Genomic DNA, 14,885 nt, shown 5'->3' with positions numbered 1-14,885 from the left:
GCTGAGGGGTGATCTTATAGAGGTCTATAAAATAATGAGGGGCACAGATCAGCTAGATAGTCAATATCTTTTCCCAAAGGTAGGGGAGTCTAAAACTAGAGGGATAGGTTTAAGGGGAGAGATACAAAAGTGTCCAGAGGGGCAATGTTTTCACACAGAGGGTGGTGAGTGTCTGGAACAAGCTGCCAGAGGTAGTAGTAGAGGTGGGTACAATTTTGTCTTTTAAAAAATGTTTAGACAGTTACATGGGTACGCTGGGTACAGAGAGATATGGGCCAAATGTGGGCAATTGGGATTAGCTTAGGGGTTTAAAAAAAAGGGCGGCATGGACAAGTTGGGCCGAAGGGCCTGTTTCCGTGCTGTAAACCACTATGACTATTGATTAGTGTCACGAGTAAGGCTTACATTAACACTGCAATGAAGTTACTGTGACATTCCCCTAGTCGCCACACCCCGACGCCTGTTCGGGTTGCACTGAGGGAGAATTTAGCACGACCACTGCACCCTAACCAGCACGTCTTTCAGACTGTGGGAGGAAACCGGAGCACCCGGAGGAAACCCACGCAGACACGGGGAGAACGTGCAGACTCCACACAGACAGTGACCCGAGCCGGGAATCGAACCCGGGTCCCTGGCACTGTGAGGCAGTAGTGCTGATCCACTGTGCCACCGTGCCGCCCTTTGAATTGGTTTGAGCTTGAGGTGCACAGAAATCACCTTCTTAAATTTTCCACCGGACCCCTTGAAGTGGATGAAGCATCGCTCCACACTGGGGTCACAGACTGAAGTAGTTACACTTGTGAACAGTCGGCTGTTTGGCAATCCGCACCTTCAGCACTGTTTTCACTGAGCTGCCCCCACTAACCTGTATACTGCAGTTTTAACTACCCTTGTAGGAGGAGGGGACTGAGAGACACCAGTCAGTGTACAGATATCACCCTGAGAGAGAGGGGACTGAGAGACACCAGTCAGTGTACAGATATCTCCCTGAGAGAGAGGGGACTGAGAGACACCAGTCAGTGTACAGATATCACCCTGAGAGAGAGAGGGGACTGAGAGACACCAGTCAGTGTACAGATATCTCCCTGAGAGAGAGAGAGGGGACTGAGAGACACCAGTCAGTGTACAGATATCTCCCTGAGAGAGAGAGGGGACTGAGGGAAACCAGTCAGTGTACAGATATCTCCCTGAGAGAGAGAGGGGACTGAGAGACACCAGTCAGTGTACAGATATCTCCCTGAGAGAGAGAGGGGGGACTGAGAGACACCAGTCAGTGTACAGATATCTCCCTGAGAGAGAGAGAGGGGACTGAGAGACACCAGTCAGTGTACAGATATCTCCCTGAGAGAGAGAGAGGGGACTGAGAGACACCAGTCAGTGTACAGATATCTCCCTGAGAGAGAGGGGACTGAGAGACACCAGTCAGTGTACAGATATCTCCCTGAGTGAGAGAGAGGACTGAGAGACACCAGTCAGTGCACAGATATCTCCCTGAGAGAGAGAGATAGGACTGAGAGACACCAGTCAGTGTACAGATATCTCCCTGAGAGAGAGAGAGGGGACTGAGAGACACCAGTCAGTGTACAGATATCTCCCTGAGAGAGAGAGGGGGGACTGAGAGACACCAGTCAGTGTACAGATATCTCCCTGAGCGAGAGAGAGGACTGAGAGACATCAGTCAGTGTACAGATGTCTCCCTGAGAGAGAGAGAGGGGACTGAGAGACATCAGTCAGTGTACAGATATCTCCCTGAGAGAGAGAGGGGAGATGGAGAGACACCAGTCAGTGTACAGATATCTCCCTGAGAGAGAGAGAGGGGACTGAGAGACATCAGTCAGTGTACAGATATCTCCCTGAGAGAGAGAGGGGACTGAGAGACACCAGTCAGTGTACAGATGTCTCCCTGAGAGAGAGAGGGGACTGAGAGACACCTGTCAGTGTACAGATATCTCCCTGAGAGAGAGAGGGGACTGAGAGACACCAGTCAGTGTACAGACACCTCCGTGAGAGAGAGAGGGGACTGAGAGACACCAGTCAGTGTACAGATATCTCCCTGAGAGAGAGAGGGGACTGAGAGACACCAGTCAGTGTACAGATATCACCCTGAGAGAGAGAGGGGACTGAGAGACACCTGTCAGTGAACAGATATCTCCCTGAGAGAGAGGGGAGTGAGAGACACCAGCCAGTGTACAGATATGTCCCTGAGAGAGAGAGAGAGAGAGGGGACTGAGAGGCACCAGTCAGTGTACAGATATCTCCCTGAGAGAGAGAGGGGACTGAGAGACACCAGTCAGTGTCCAGATATCTCCCTGAGAGAGAGAGAGGACTGAGAGACAGCAGTCAGTGTACAGATATCTCCCTGAGAGAGAGAGGGGACTGAGAGACACCAGTCAGTGTTCAGATATCTCCCTGAGAGAGAGAGGGGACTGAGAGACACCAGTCAGTGTACAAATATCACCCTGAGAGAGAGAGGGGACTGAGAGACACCAGTCAGTGTACAGATATCTCCCTGAGAGAGAGAGGACTGAGAGACACCAGTCAGTGTACAGATATCTCCCTGAGAGAGAGGGGACTGAGAGACACCAGTCAGTGTACAGATATCTCCCTGAGAGAGAGAGAGGACTGAGAGACACCAGTCAGTGTACAGATATCTCCCTGAGAGAGAGAGGGGACTGAGAGACACCAGTCAGTGTACAGATATCTCCCTGAGAGAGAGAGAGGACTGAGAGACACCAGTCAGTGTCCAGATATCTCCCTGAGAGAGAGAGAGGACTGAGAGACACCAGTCAGTGTACAGACACCTCCGTGAGAGAGAGAGAGAGGGGACTGAGAGACACCGGTCAGTGTACAGATATCTCCCTGAGAGAGAGAGAGGGGACTGAGAGACACCAGTCAGTGTACAGATATCTCCCTGAGAGAGAGGGGACTGAGAGACACCAGTCAGTGTACAGATATCTCCCTGAGAGAGAGAGAGAGAGGACTGAGAGACACCAGTCAGTGTACAGATATCTCCCTGAGAGAGAGAGGGGACTGAGAGACACCAGTCAGTGTACAGATATCTCCCTGAGTGAGAGAGAGGACTGAGAGACACCAGTCAGTGTACAGATATCTCCCTGAGAGAGAGAGGGGACTGAGAGACACCAGTCAGTGTACAGATATCTCCCTGAGAGAGAGAGGGGACTGAGAGACACCAGTCAGTGTACAGATATCTCCCTGAGAGAGAGAGAGAGGGGACTGAGAGACACCAGTCAGTGTACAGATATCTCCCTGAGAGAGAGAGAGAGAGAGGGGACTGAGAGACACCAGTCAGTGTACAGATATCTCCCTGAGAGAGAGGGGACTGAGAGACACCAGTCAGTGTACAGATATCTCCCTGAGAGAGAGGGGACTGAGAGACACCAGTCAGTGTACAGATATCTCCCTGAGAGAGAGGGGACTGAGAGACACCAGTCAGTGTACAGATATCTCCCTGAGAGAGAGAGAGAGAGAGAGAGAGGGGACTGAGAGACACCAGTCAGTGTACAGATATCCCCCTGAGAGAGAGGGGACTGAGAGACACCAGTCAGTGTTCAGATATCTCCCTGAGAGAGAGAGCGAGAGAGGACTGAGAGACACCAGCCAGTGTTCAGACACCTCCGTGAGAGAGAGAGAGAGGGGACTGAGAGACACCAGTCAGTGTTCAGACACCTCCGTGAGAGAGAGAGAGAGGGGACTGAGAGACACCAGTCAGTGTACGGACACCTCCCTGAGAGAGAGAGAGAGGGGACTGAGAGACACCAGTCAGTGTACAGTCACCTCCGTGAGAGAGAGAGAGAGGGGACTGAGAGACACCAGTCAGTGTACAGACACCTCCCTGAGAGAGAGAGAGAGAGAGGACTGAGAGACACCAGCCAGTGTTCAGACACCTCCGTGAGAGAGAGAGAGAGGGGACTGAGAGACACCAGTCAGTGTACAGACACCTCCGTGAGAGAGAGAGAGAGAGAGGGGACTGAGAGACACCAGTCAGTGTACAGACACCTCCCTGAGAGAGAGAGAGAGGGGACTGAGAGACACCAGTCAGTGTACAGTCACCTCCGTGAGAGAGAGAGAGAGGGGTCTGAGAGACACCGGTCAGTGTACAGATATCTCCCTGAGAGAGAGAGAGGACTGAGAGACACCAGTCAGTGTACAGATATCTCCCTGAGAGAGAGAGGGGGGACTGAGAGACACCAGTCAGTGTACAGATATCTCCCTGAGTGAGAGAGAGGGGACTGAGAGACACCAGTCAGTGTACAGATATCTCCCTGAGAGAGAGAGAGGGGGACTGAGAGACACCAGTCAGTGTACTGATATCTCCCTGAGAGAGAGAGGGGACTGAGAGACACCAGTCAGTGTACAGATATCTCCCTGAGAGAGAGAGAGGACTGAGAGACACCAGTCAGTATACAAATATCTCCCTGAGAGAGAGAGGGGACTGAGAGACCCCAGTCAGTGTACAGATATCTCCCTGAGAGAGAGAGAGGGGACTGAGAGACACCAGTTAGTGTACAAATATCTCCCTGAGAGAGAGAGGGGACTGAGCGACACCAGTCAGTGTACAAATATCTCCCTGAGAGAGAGAGAGAGGGGACTGAGAGACACCAGTCAGTGTACAGATATCTCCCTGAGAGAGAGAGGGGACTGAGAGACACCAGTCAGTGTACAGATATCTCCCTGAGAGAGAGAGAGGGGACTGAGAGACACCAGTCAGTGTACAGATATCTCCGTGAGAGAGAGAGAGAGGACTGAGAGACACCAGTCAGTGTACAGATATCTCCCTGAGAGAGAGAGGGGGGACTGAGAGACACCAGTCAGTGAACAGATATCTCCCTGAGAGAGAGAGAGGACTGAGAGACATCAGTCAGTGTACAGACACCTCCGTGAGAGAGAGAGGGGACTGAGAGACACCAGTCAGTGTACAGATATCTCCCTGAGAGAGGACTGAGAGACACCAGTCAGTGTACAGATATCTCCCTGAGAGAGAGAGAGGGGACTGAGAGACACCAGTCAGTGTACAGATATCTCCCTGAGAGAGAGAGAGAGAGAGGACTGAGAGACACCAGTCAGTGTGCAGATATCTCCCTGAGAGAGAGAGAGGACTGAAAGACACCAGTCAGTGTACAGATATCTCCCTGAGAGAGAGGGGACTGAGAGACACCAGTCAGTGTACAGATATCTCCCTGAGAGAGAGAGAGAGGGGACTGAGAGACACCAGTCAGTGTACAGATATCTCCCTGAGAGAGAGAGAGGGGACTGAGAGACACCAGTCAGTGTACAGATATCTCCCTGAGTGAGAGAGAGGACTGAGAGACACCAGTCAGTGTACAGATATCTCCCTGAGAGAGAGAGGGGACTGAGAGACACCAGTCAGTGTACAGATATCTCCCTGAGAGAGAGGGGACTGAGAGACACCAGTCAGTGTACAGATATCTCCCTGAGAGAGAGAGGGGACTGAGAGACACCAGTCAGTGTACAGATATCTCCCTGAGAGAGAGAGAGGACTGAGAGACACCAGTCAGTGTACAAATATCTCCCTGAGAGAGAGAGGGGACTGAGAGACACCAGTCAGTGTACAGATATCTCCCTGAGAGAGAGAGAGGGGACTGAGAGACACCAGTCAGTGTACAAATATCTCCCTGAGAGAGAGAGAGAGAGGACTGAGAGACACCAGTCAGTGTACAGATATCTCCCTGAGAGAGAGAGAGAGGGGACTGAGAGACACCAGTCAGTGTACAGATATCTCCCTGAGAGAGAGAGGGGACTGAGAGACATCAGTCAGTGTACAGATATCTCCCTGAGAGAGAGAGAGGGGACTGAGAGACACCAGTCAGTGTACAGATATCTCCGTGAGAGAGAGAGAGAGAGAGGACTGAGAGACACCAGTCAGTGTACAGACATCTCCCTGAGAGAGAGAGAGGGGACTGAGAGACACCAGTCAGTGAACAGATATCTCCCTGAGAGAGAGAGAGGACTGAGAGACACCAGTCAGTGTACAGATATCTCCCTGAGAGAGAGAGCGGACTGAGAGACACCAGTCAGTGTACAGATATCTCCCTGAGAGAGAGGGGACTGAGAGACACCAGTCAGTGTACAGATATCTCCCTGAGAGAGAGAGCGGACTGAGAGACACCAGTCAGTGTACAGATATCTCCCTGAGAGAGAGAGAGGACTGAGAGACACCAGTCAGTGTACAAATATCTCCCTGAGAGAGAGAGGGGACTGAGAGACACCAGTCAGTGTACAGATATCTCCCTGAGAGAGAGAGAGGGGACTGAGAGACACCAGTCAGTGTACAAATATCTCCCTGAGAGAGAGAGGGGACTGAGAGACACCAGTCAGTGTACAGATATCTCCCTGAGAGAGAGAGAGAGGGGACTGAGAGACACCAGTCAGTGTACAGATATCTCCCTGAGAGAGAGAGGGGACTGAGAGACACCAGTCAGTGTACAGATATCTCCCTGAGAGAGAGAGAGGGGACTGAGAGACACCAGTCAGTGTACAGATATCTCCGTGAGAGAGAGAGAGAGGACTGAGAGACACCAGTCAGTGTACAGATATCTCCCTGAGAGAGAGAGAGGGGACTGAGAGACACCAGTCAGTGAACAGATATCTCCCTGAGAGAGAGAGAGGACTGAGAGACACCAGTCAGTGTACAGACACCTCCGTGAGAGTGAGGGGGGACTGAGAGACACCAGTCAGTGTACAGATATCTCCCTGAGAGAGGGAGAGAGGACTGAGAGACACCAGTCAGTGTACAGATATCTCCCTGAGAGAGAGAGAGGGGACTGAGAGACACCAGTCAGTGTACAGATATCTCCCTGAGAGAGAGAGAGGACTGAGAGACACCAGTCAGTGTACAGACACCTCCGTGAGAGAGAGAGAGAGGGGACTGAGAGACACCGGTCAGTGTACAGATATCTCCCTGAGAGAGAGAGGGGACTGAGAGACACCAGTCAGTGTACAGATATCTCCCTGAGAGAGAGGGGACTGAGAGACACCAGTCAGTGTACAGATATCTCCCTGAGAGAGAGAGAGAGAGGACTGAGAGACACCAGTCAGTGTACAGATATCTCCCTGAGAGAGAGAGGGGACTGAGAGACACCAGTCAGTGTACAGATATCTCCCTGAGTGAGAGAGAGGACTGAGAGACACCAGTCAGTGACCAGATATCTCCCTGAGAGAGAGAGATAGGACTGAGCGACACCAGTCAGTGTACAGATATCTCCCTGAGAGAGAGAGCGGGGGGACTGAGAGACACCAGTCAGTGTACAGATATCTCCCTGAGAGAGAGAGGGGACTGAGAGACACCAGTCAGTGTACAGATATCTCCCTGAGAGAGAGAGGGGACTGAGAGACACCAGTCAGTGTACAGATATCTCCCTGAGAGAGAGAGAGAGGGGACTGAGAGACACCAGTCAGTGTACAGATATCTCCCTGAGAGAGAGAGAGAGGGGACTGAGAGACACCAGTCAGTGTACAGATATCTCCCTGAGAGAGAGGGGACTGAGAGACACCAGTCAGTGTACAGATATCTCCCTGAGAGAGAGGGGACTGAGAGACACCAGTCAGTGTACAGATATCTCCCTGAGAGAGAGAGAGAGAGGGGACTGAGAGACACCAGTCAGTGTACAGATATCCCCCTGAGAGAGAGGGGACTGAGAGACACCAGTCAGTGTTCAGATATCTCCCTGAGAGAGAGAGAGAGAGGACTGAGAGACACCAGCCAGTGTTCAGACACCTCCGTGAGAGAGAGAGAGGGGACTGAGAGACACCAGTCAGTGTACAGACACCTCCGTGAGAGAGAGGGAGAGGGGACTGAGAGACACCAGTCAGTGTACAGACACCTCCCTGAGAGAGAGAGAGAGGGGACTGAGAGACACCAGTCAGTGCACAGACACCTCCGTGAGAGAGAGAGAGAGGGGACTGAGAGACACCAGTCAGTGTACAGACACCTCCCTGAGAGAGAGAGAGAGGGGACTGAGAGACACCAGTCAGTGTACAGTCACCTCCGTGAGAGAGAGAGAGAGGGGACTGAGAGACACCAGTCAGTGTCCAGACACCTCCGTGAGAGAGAGAGAGAGGGGTCTGAGAGACACCGGTCAGTGTACAGATATCTCCCTGAGAGAGAGAGAGGACTGAGAGACACCAGTCAGTGTACAGATATCTCCCTGAGAGAGAGAGGGGGGACTGAGAGACACCAGTCAGTGAACAGATATCTCCCTGAGAGAGAGAGAGGACTGAGAGACACCAGTCAGTGTACAGATATCTCCCTGAGAGAGAGAGAGGGGACTGAGAGACACCAGTCAGTGTACAGATATCTCCCTGAGAGAGAGAGAGGGGGACTGAGAGACACCAGTCAGTGTACAGATATCTCCCTGAGAGAGAGAGAGGGGGACTGAGAGACACCAGTCAGTGAACAGATATCTCCCTGAGAGAGAGAGAGGACTGAGAGACACCAGTCAGTGTACAGACACCTCCGTGAGAGTGAGGGGGGACTGAGAGACACCAGTCAGTGTACAGATATCTCCCTGAGAGAGGGAGAGAGGACTGAGAGACACCAGTCAGTGTACAGATATCTCCCTGAGAGAGAGAGAGGGGACTGAGAGACACCAGTCAGTGTACAGATATCTCCCTGAGAGAGAGAGAGGACTGAGAGACACCAGTCAGTGTCCAGATATCTCCCTGAGAGAGAGAGAGGACTGAGAGACACCAGTCAGTGTACAGACACCTCCGTGAGAGAGAGAGAGAGGGGACTGAGAGACACCGGTCAGTGTACAGATATCTCCCTGAGAGAGAGAGAGGGGACTGAGAGACACCAGTCAGTGTACAGATATCTCCCTGAGAGAGAGGGGACTGAGAGACACCAGTCAGTGTACAGATATCTCCCTGAGAGAGAGAGAGAGAGGACTGAGAGACACCTGTCAGTGTACAGATATCTCCCTGAGAGAGAGAGGGGACTGAGAGACACCAGTCAGTGTACAGATATCTCCCTGAGTGAGAGAGCGGACTGAGAGACACCAGTCAGTGTACAGATATCTCCCTGAGAGAGAGAGATAGGACTGAGCGACACCAGTCAGTGTCCAGATATCTCCCTGAGAGAGAGAGCGGGGGGACTGAGAGACACCAGTCAGTGTACAGATATCTCCCTGAGAGAGAGAGGGGACGGAGAGACACCAGTCAGTGTACAGATATCTCCCTGAGAGAGAGAGGGGACTGAGAGACACCAGTCAGTGTACAGATATCTCCCTGAGAGAGAGAGAGAGGGGACTGAGAGACACCAGTCAGTGTACAGATATCTCCCTGAGAGAGAGGGGACTGAGAGACACCAGTCAGTGTACAGATATCTCCCTGAGAGAGAGGGGACTGAGAGACACCAGTCAGTGTACAGATATCTCCCTGAGAGAGAGGGGACTGAGAGACACCAGTCAGTGTACAGATATCTCCCTGAGAGAGAGAGAGAGAGGGGACTGAGAGACACCAGTCAGTGTACAGATATCCCCCTGAGAGAGAGGGGACTGAGAGACACCAGTCAGTGTTCAGATATCTCCCAGAGAGAGAGAGAGAGAGGACTGAGAGACACCAGTCAGTGTACAGATATCTCCCTGAGAGAGAGAGAGGGGACTGAGAGACACCAGTCAGTGTACAGACACCTCCGTGAGAGAGAGAGAGAGGGGACTGAGAGACACCAGCCAGTGTTCAGACACCTCCGTGAGAGAGAGAGAGAGAGAGGGGACTGAGAGACACCAGTCAGTGTACAGACACCTCCGTGAGAGAGAGAGAGAGAGGACTGAGAGACACCAGCCAGTGTTCAGACACCTCCGTGAGAGAGAGAGAGAGGGGACTGAGAGACACCAGTCAGTGTACAGACACCTCCGTGAGAGAGAGAGAGAGGGGACTGAGAGACACCAGTCAGTGTACAGACACCTCCCTGAGAGAGAGAGAGAGGGGACTGAGAGACACCAGTCAGTGTCCAGACACCTCCGTGAGAGAGAGAGAGAGGGGTCTGAGAGACACCGGTCAGTGTACAGATATCTCCCTGAGAGAGAGAGAGGACTGAGAGACACCAGTCAGTGTACAGATATCTCCCTGAGAGAGAGAGGGGGGACTGAGAGACACCAGTCAGTGTACAGATATCTCCCTGAGTGAGAGAGAGGGGACTGAGAGACACCAGTCAGTGTACAGATATCTCCCTGAGAGAGAGAGAGGGGGACTGAGAGACACCAGTCAGTGTACAGATATCTCCCAGAGAGAGAGAGAGGGGACTGAGAGACACCAGTCAGTGTACAGATATCTCCCTGAGAGAGAGAGATAGGACTGAGAGACACCAGTCAGTGTACAGATATCTCCCTGAGAGAGAGAGAGAGGACTGAGAGACACCAGTCAGTGTACAGATATCTCCCTGAGAGAGAGAGGGGGGACTGAGAGACACCAGTCAGTGAACAGATATCTCACTGAGAGAGAGAGAGAGGGGACTGAGAGACACCAGTCAGTGTACAGACACCTCCGTGAGAGAGAGAGGGGGGACTGAGAGACACCAGTCAGTGAACAGATATCTCCCTGAGAGAGAGAGAGAGGGGACTGAGAGACACCAGCCAGTGTACAGATATCTCCCTGAGAGAGAGGGGGGACTGAGAGACACCAGTCAGTGTACAGATATCTCCCTGAGAGAGAGAGGGACTGAGAGACACCAGTCAGTGTACAGATATCTCCCTGAGAGAGAGAGGGACTGAGAGACACCAGTCAGTGTACAGATATCTCCGTGAGAGAGAGAGGGGACTGAGAGACACTAGTCAGTGTACAGATATCTCCCTGAGAGAGAGAGAGGACTGAGAGACACCAGTCAGTGTGCAGATATCTCCCTGAGAGAGAGAGAGGGGACTGAGAGACACCAGTCAGTGTACAGATATCTCCCTGAGAGAGAGAGGGGACTGAGAGACACCAGTCAGTGTACAGATATCTCCCTGAGAGAGTGATGGAAAGATTGCAGTCAGTTGCTTTGGGCTTGTTGCCAGTGATAATTTCCCCTGATCTCTCTCTGTTCACCCTGTGTTTATTCTCGTTACAGAGAGAAATCAGAACTCCATCACTGGTGAACACATCAAACTACTCGGTATGAGAGAATAGGGCCTTTGGGATTGTGTACAGTGGGAGTGATCGGGAAGGGGATTGGGATTGTGTACAGTGGGAGTGAACGGGAAGGGGTTTGAGTCCATTGGGATTGTGTACAGTGGGAGTGATCGGGAAGGGGATTGGGATTGTGTACAGTGGGAGTGATCGGGAAGGGGATTGGGATTGTGTACAGTGGGAGTGAACGGGAAGGGTATTGGGATTGTGTACAGTGGGAGTGAACGGGAAGGGGATTGGGTCCATTGGGATTGTGTACAGTGGGAGTGATCGGGAAGGGGATTGGGATTGTGTACAGTGGGAGTGATCGGGAAGGGGATTGGGATTGTGTACAGTGGGAGTGAACGGGAAGGGGATTGGGTCCATTGGGATTGTGTACAGTGGGAGTGATCGGGAAGGGGATTGGGATTGTGTACAGTGGGAGTGAACGGGAAGGGGATTGGGTCCATTGGGATTGTGTACAGTGGGAGTGAACGGGAAGGGGATTGGGATTGTGTACAGTGGGAGTGAACGGGAAGGGGATTGGGATTGTGTACAGTGGGAGTGAACGGGAAGGGGATTGGGATTGTGTACAGTGGGAGTGAACGGGAAGGGGATTGGGTCCATTGGGATTGTGTACAGTGGGAGTGATCGGGAAGGGGATTGGGATTGTGTACAGTGGGAGTGATCGGGAAGGGCATTGGGATTGTGTACAGTGGGAGTGAACGGGAAGGGGATTGGGATTGTGTACAGTGGGAGTGAACGGGAAGGGGATTGGGTCCATTGGGATTGTGTACAGTGGGAGTGATCGGGAAGGGGATTGGGATTGTGTACAGTGGGAGTGATCGGGAAGGGGATTGGGATTGTGTACAGTGGGAGTGAACGGGAAGGGGTTTGGGTCCATTGGGATTGTGTACAGTGGGAGTGATCGGGAAGGGGATTGGGATTGTGTACAGTGGGAGTGAACGGGAAGGGGATTGGGATTGTGTACAGTGGGAGTGAACGGGAAGGGGTTTGGGTCCATTGGGATTGGGAGCTGTTCGAGGTACGATGGCTTCAGCCTTTCCGATATTCAACGGGAGGGAATTCCTGTTGGTGAGGGTGGGATTGGGGGTCCGATAGTTTATAGAGAGCGGGAGGTGGTCCCGGGAGGGGGTAGGGGTGAGGCTGGAGCTGAGCCTTTTGAAAAACGTTTGTTTATTGGTGTCACGAGTAGGCTTACATTAACACTGCAATGAAGTTACTGTGAAAATCCCCTCGTGGCCGCACTCCGGCGCCTGTTCGGGTAACACTGAGGGAGAATTTAGCACGGCCAATCCACCTAACCTGCACGTCTTTCGGACTGTGGGAGGAAATCGGAGCACCCGGAGGAAACCCTCGCAGACACGGGGAGACTGTGCAGACTCCGCACAGAGAGTGACCCAAGCCGGGAATCGAACCCGGGTCCCTGGAGCTGTGAGGCAGCAGCGCTAACCCACTGTGCCACCCCGTCGTTCGGGTACGGCCCAACTTGTCCATGTGAAAGTTAGCGCTGTCCCTCGGATGGTGTCGAAGAGGGTCTTTGTGTGGATGAGAAATAGGAGGGGAGGGAGGCTGATGGTAGGCCCTCAGAGGAGAGGGGCTGAGGATAGATCCTCGGGACTGTGCAGAGGGACCTGGGTGTCCTTGTGCAGGAATCTCAAGGAGTTGGTTTACAGGTGCAGCAGGTAATTAAGAAGGCAAATGGAATTTTGTCCTTCATTGCGAGAGGGATGGAGTTTAAAAACAGCGAGGTTATGTTGCAGCTGTATAAGGTGCTGGTGAGGCCACACCTGGAGTACTGTGTACAGTTTTGGTCTCTTTACTTGAGAAAGGATATACTGGCACTGGAGGGGGTGCAGAGGAGATTCACTGGGTTGATTCCAGAGTTGAGAGGGTTGGCTTATGAGGAGAGACTGAGTAGACTGGGGCTATACTCATTGGAATTCAGAAGAATGAGGGGAGATCTTATAGAAACATACAAGATTCTGAAGGGAATAGATAAGATAGAAGCAGGGAAGTTGTTTCCACTGGCGGGTGAAACTAGAACTAGGGGGCATGGCCTCAAAATAAGGGGGAGCAGATTTAGGACTGAGTTGAGGAGGAACTTCTTCACACAAAGGGTTGTGAATCTGTGGAATTCCCTGCCCAGTGAAGCAGTTGAGGCTACCTCATTGAATGTTTTTAAGGCAAGGATAGATAGATTTTTGAACAGTAAAGGAATTAAGGGTTATGGTGAGCGGGCGGGTAAGTGGAGCTGCGTCCATGAAAAGATCAGCCATGATCTTATTGAATGGCGGAGCAGGCTCGAGGGGCCAGGTGGCCCACTCCTGCTCCTAGTTCTACTGTTCTTATTTATTTTGGGGGGGGGAAGACGGGGTGGGAGGAGGATGGATCCTTGGTGGGGGGGGGAGGTGGAAATGGATCCTTGGTGTTGGGGGGTGGGAGGGATGGATACTCGGGGTGGGGGGGCCGCGTGGGGAGGGGAGGAGGATGGATCCTCGGTGGGGGGGTGGAGGTGGAGATGAATCCTCGGGGTCGGGGGGGGGGGTGGGAGGGATGGATCCTCGGCGGGGAGGGGGCCTCCCCAGGGGTAAGGGTGCAGGAACAGGTACGGAATCCATCACTGGTGTTTCTCTGGCTATGATTGGACAGGATGTGGAGATGCCGGCGTTGGACTGGGGTAAACACAGTAAGAAGTTTAACAACACCAGGTTAAAGTCCAACAGGTTTATTTGGTAGCAAAAGCCACCTTCTCCAGCAAGAGCTCCGAAAGCTTGTGTGGCTTTTGCTACCAAATAAACCTGTTGGACTTTAACCTGGTGTTGTTAAACTTCTTACTGTGATTGGACAGATCAGAATGGATCCTGGGGGTTGGGTGAGGGCCAGAACACCCCGTTGGTGGAGAGAGAGCGGGGAATCCGAGGAGGATGTTGTTGAACGAGGAAAGGACGCAGGGACCAGCCAGGACGGACACGGAGGGCAGTGAGGGGGAGACTCCACCTCTTCATAGACCTAGAAAGCCAAGGGGGGGGAGGGGGGGGCAGCAGATACCTGGGGGACACCCGCCACCTGGAGGTTCCCCCTCCGAGTTACTCACCATCCCTGACTTGGAAATATATCGGCCGTTCCTTCACTGTGGCTGGGGTCAGGATCCCAGAACTCCCTCCCTAACAGCGCCGTGGGTGTACCTACACCACACACGGGGACTGCAGCGGGTTCAAGATGGCGGCTCCCCCGCCACCTTCTCCACGGGGGGCAACGAGGGAAGGGCAATTAATTGTCTGCCAAGAATATGAGCTTCTCCTGATCTTATGTCTCTCCCGTTGTATTTCCACCCCCCCCATTCTGCACCTGCCCCACCCCCACCCTCACCCCCGCAATCCCGGCCTCTTCCCTCCCCCAGGCGATGGACACAAGCAAGAACACAGCATCTTCTTCAGCGGAGACTACGAGGGCGATGACTACTGCGACAGGAACCTGGCGCTGTTCGAGGTAAGTCTGGGGACCGTCCCGCACCCCTGCCGCTGGGAGGTGGAATGGGGGGAGAGGGAGGGGAGGGTGCCGGGCTGGTGGGAGGAGGGGGGGGGGGGGGGGTGCGGGGAGGGAGGGGGAGGGTGCTAGGCTGGTGGGAGGGAGGGGAGGGTGCCGGGCTGGCGGGAGGGAGGTGGCGGGGGGGGGGGGGGGTGCAGGGTGCAGGGGGAGGGAGGGGAGGGTGCCGGGCTGGTGGGAGGGAGGTGGCGGGG

The 14,885-nt window shown here is 53.2% G+C and overlaps 1 protein-coding gene across 1 annotated transcript in view; it reads left to right on the top strand.

Annotated features, from left to right (window-relative positions):
• LOC144489465 (solute carrier family 12 member 6-like) overlaps window positions 1–14,673 on the top strand; it is a gene marked incomplete at its 3' end in the record, with an annotated part of 44,133 nt that extends 29,460 nt beyond the window's left edge. Inside the window, exons 2-3 of the mRNA XM_078207328.1 lie at window positions 11,084–11,128; window positions 14,546–14,673. Of these exons, the coding sequence (XP_078063454.1) occupies window positions 11,084–11,128; window positions 14,546–14,673 (173 nt within the window). The remainder of the gene's footprint in view (window positions 1–11,083; window positions 11,129–14,545) is intronic.
• Between the last annotated feature and the right edge of the window lie 212 nt (window positions 14,674–14,885).

The sequence above is a fragment of the Mustelus asterias genome, unplaced genomic scaffold, assembly GCF_964213995.1.
Source record: "Mustelus asterias unplaced genomic scaffold, sMusAst1.hap1.1 HAP1_SCAFFOLD_2212, whole genome shotgun sequence".
In the NCBI taxonomy this organism is placed as follows: Eukaryota; Metazoa; Chordata; class Chondrichthyes; order Carcharhiniformes; family Triakidae; genus Mustelus; species Mustelus asterias.
The sequence above is the reverse complement of the archived record's forward strand: the minus strand, read 5'-3'. Positions and strand labels throughout refer to the sequence as shown.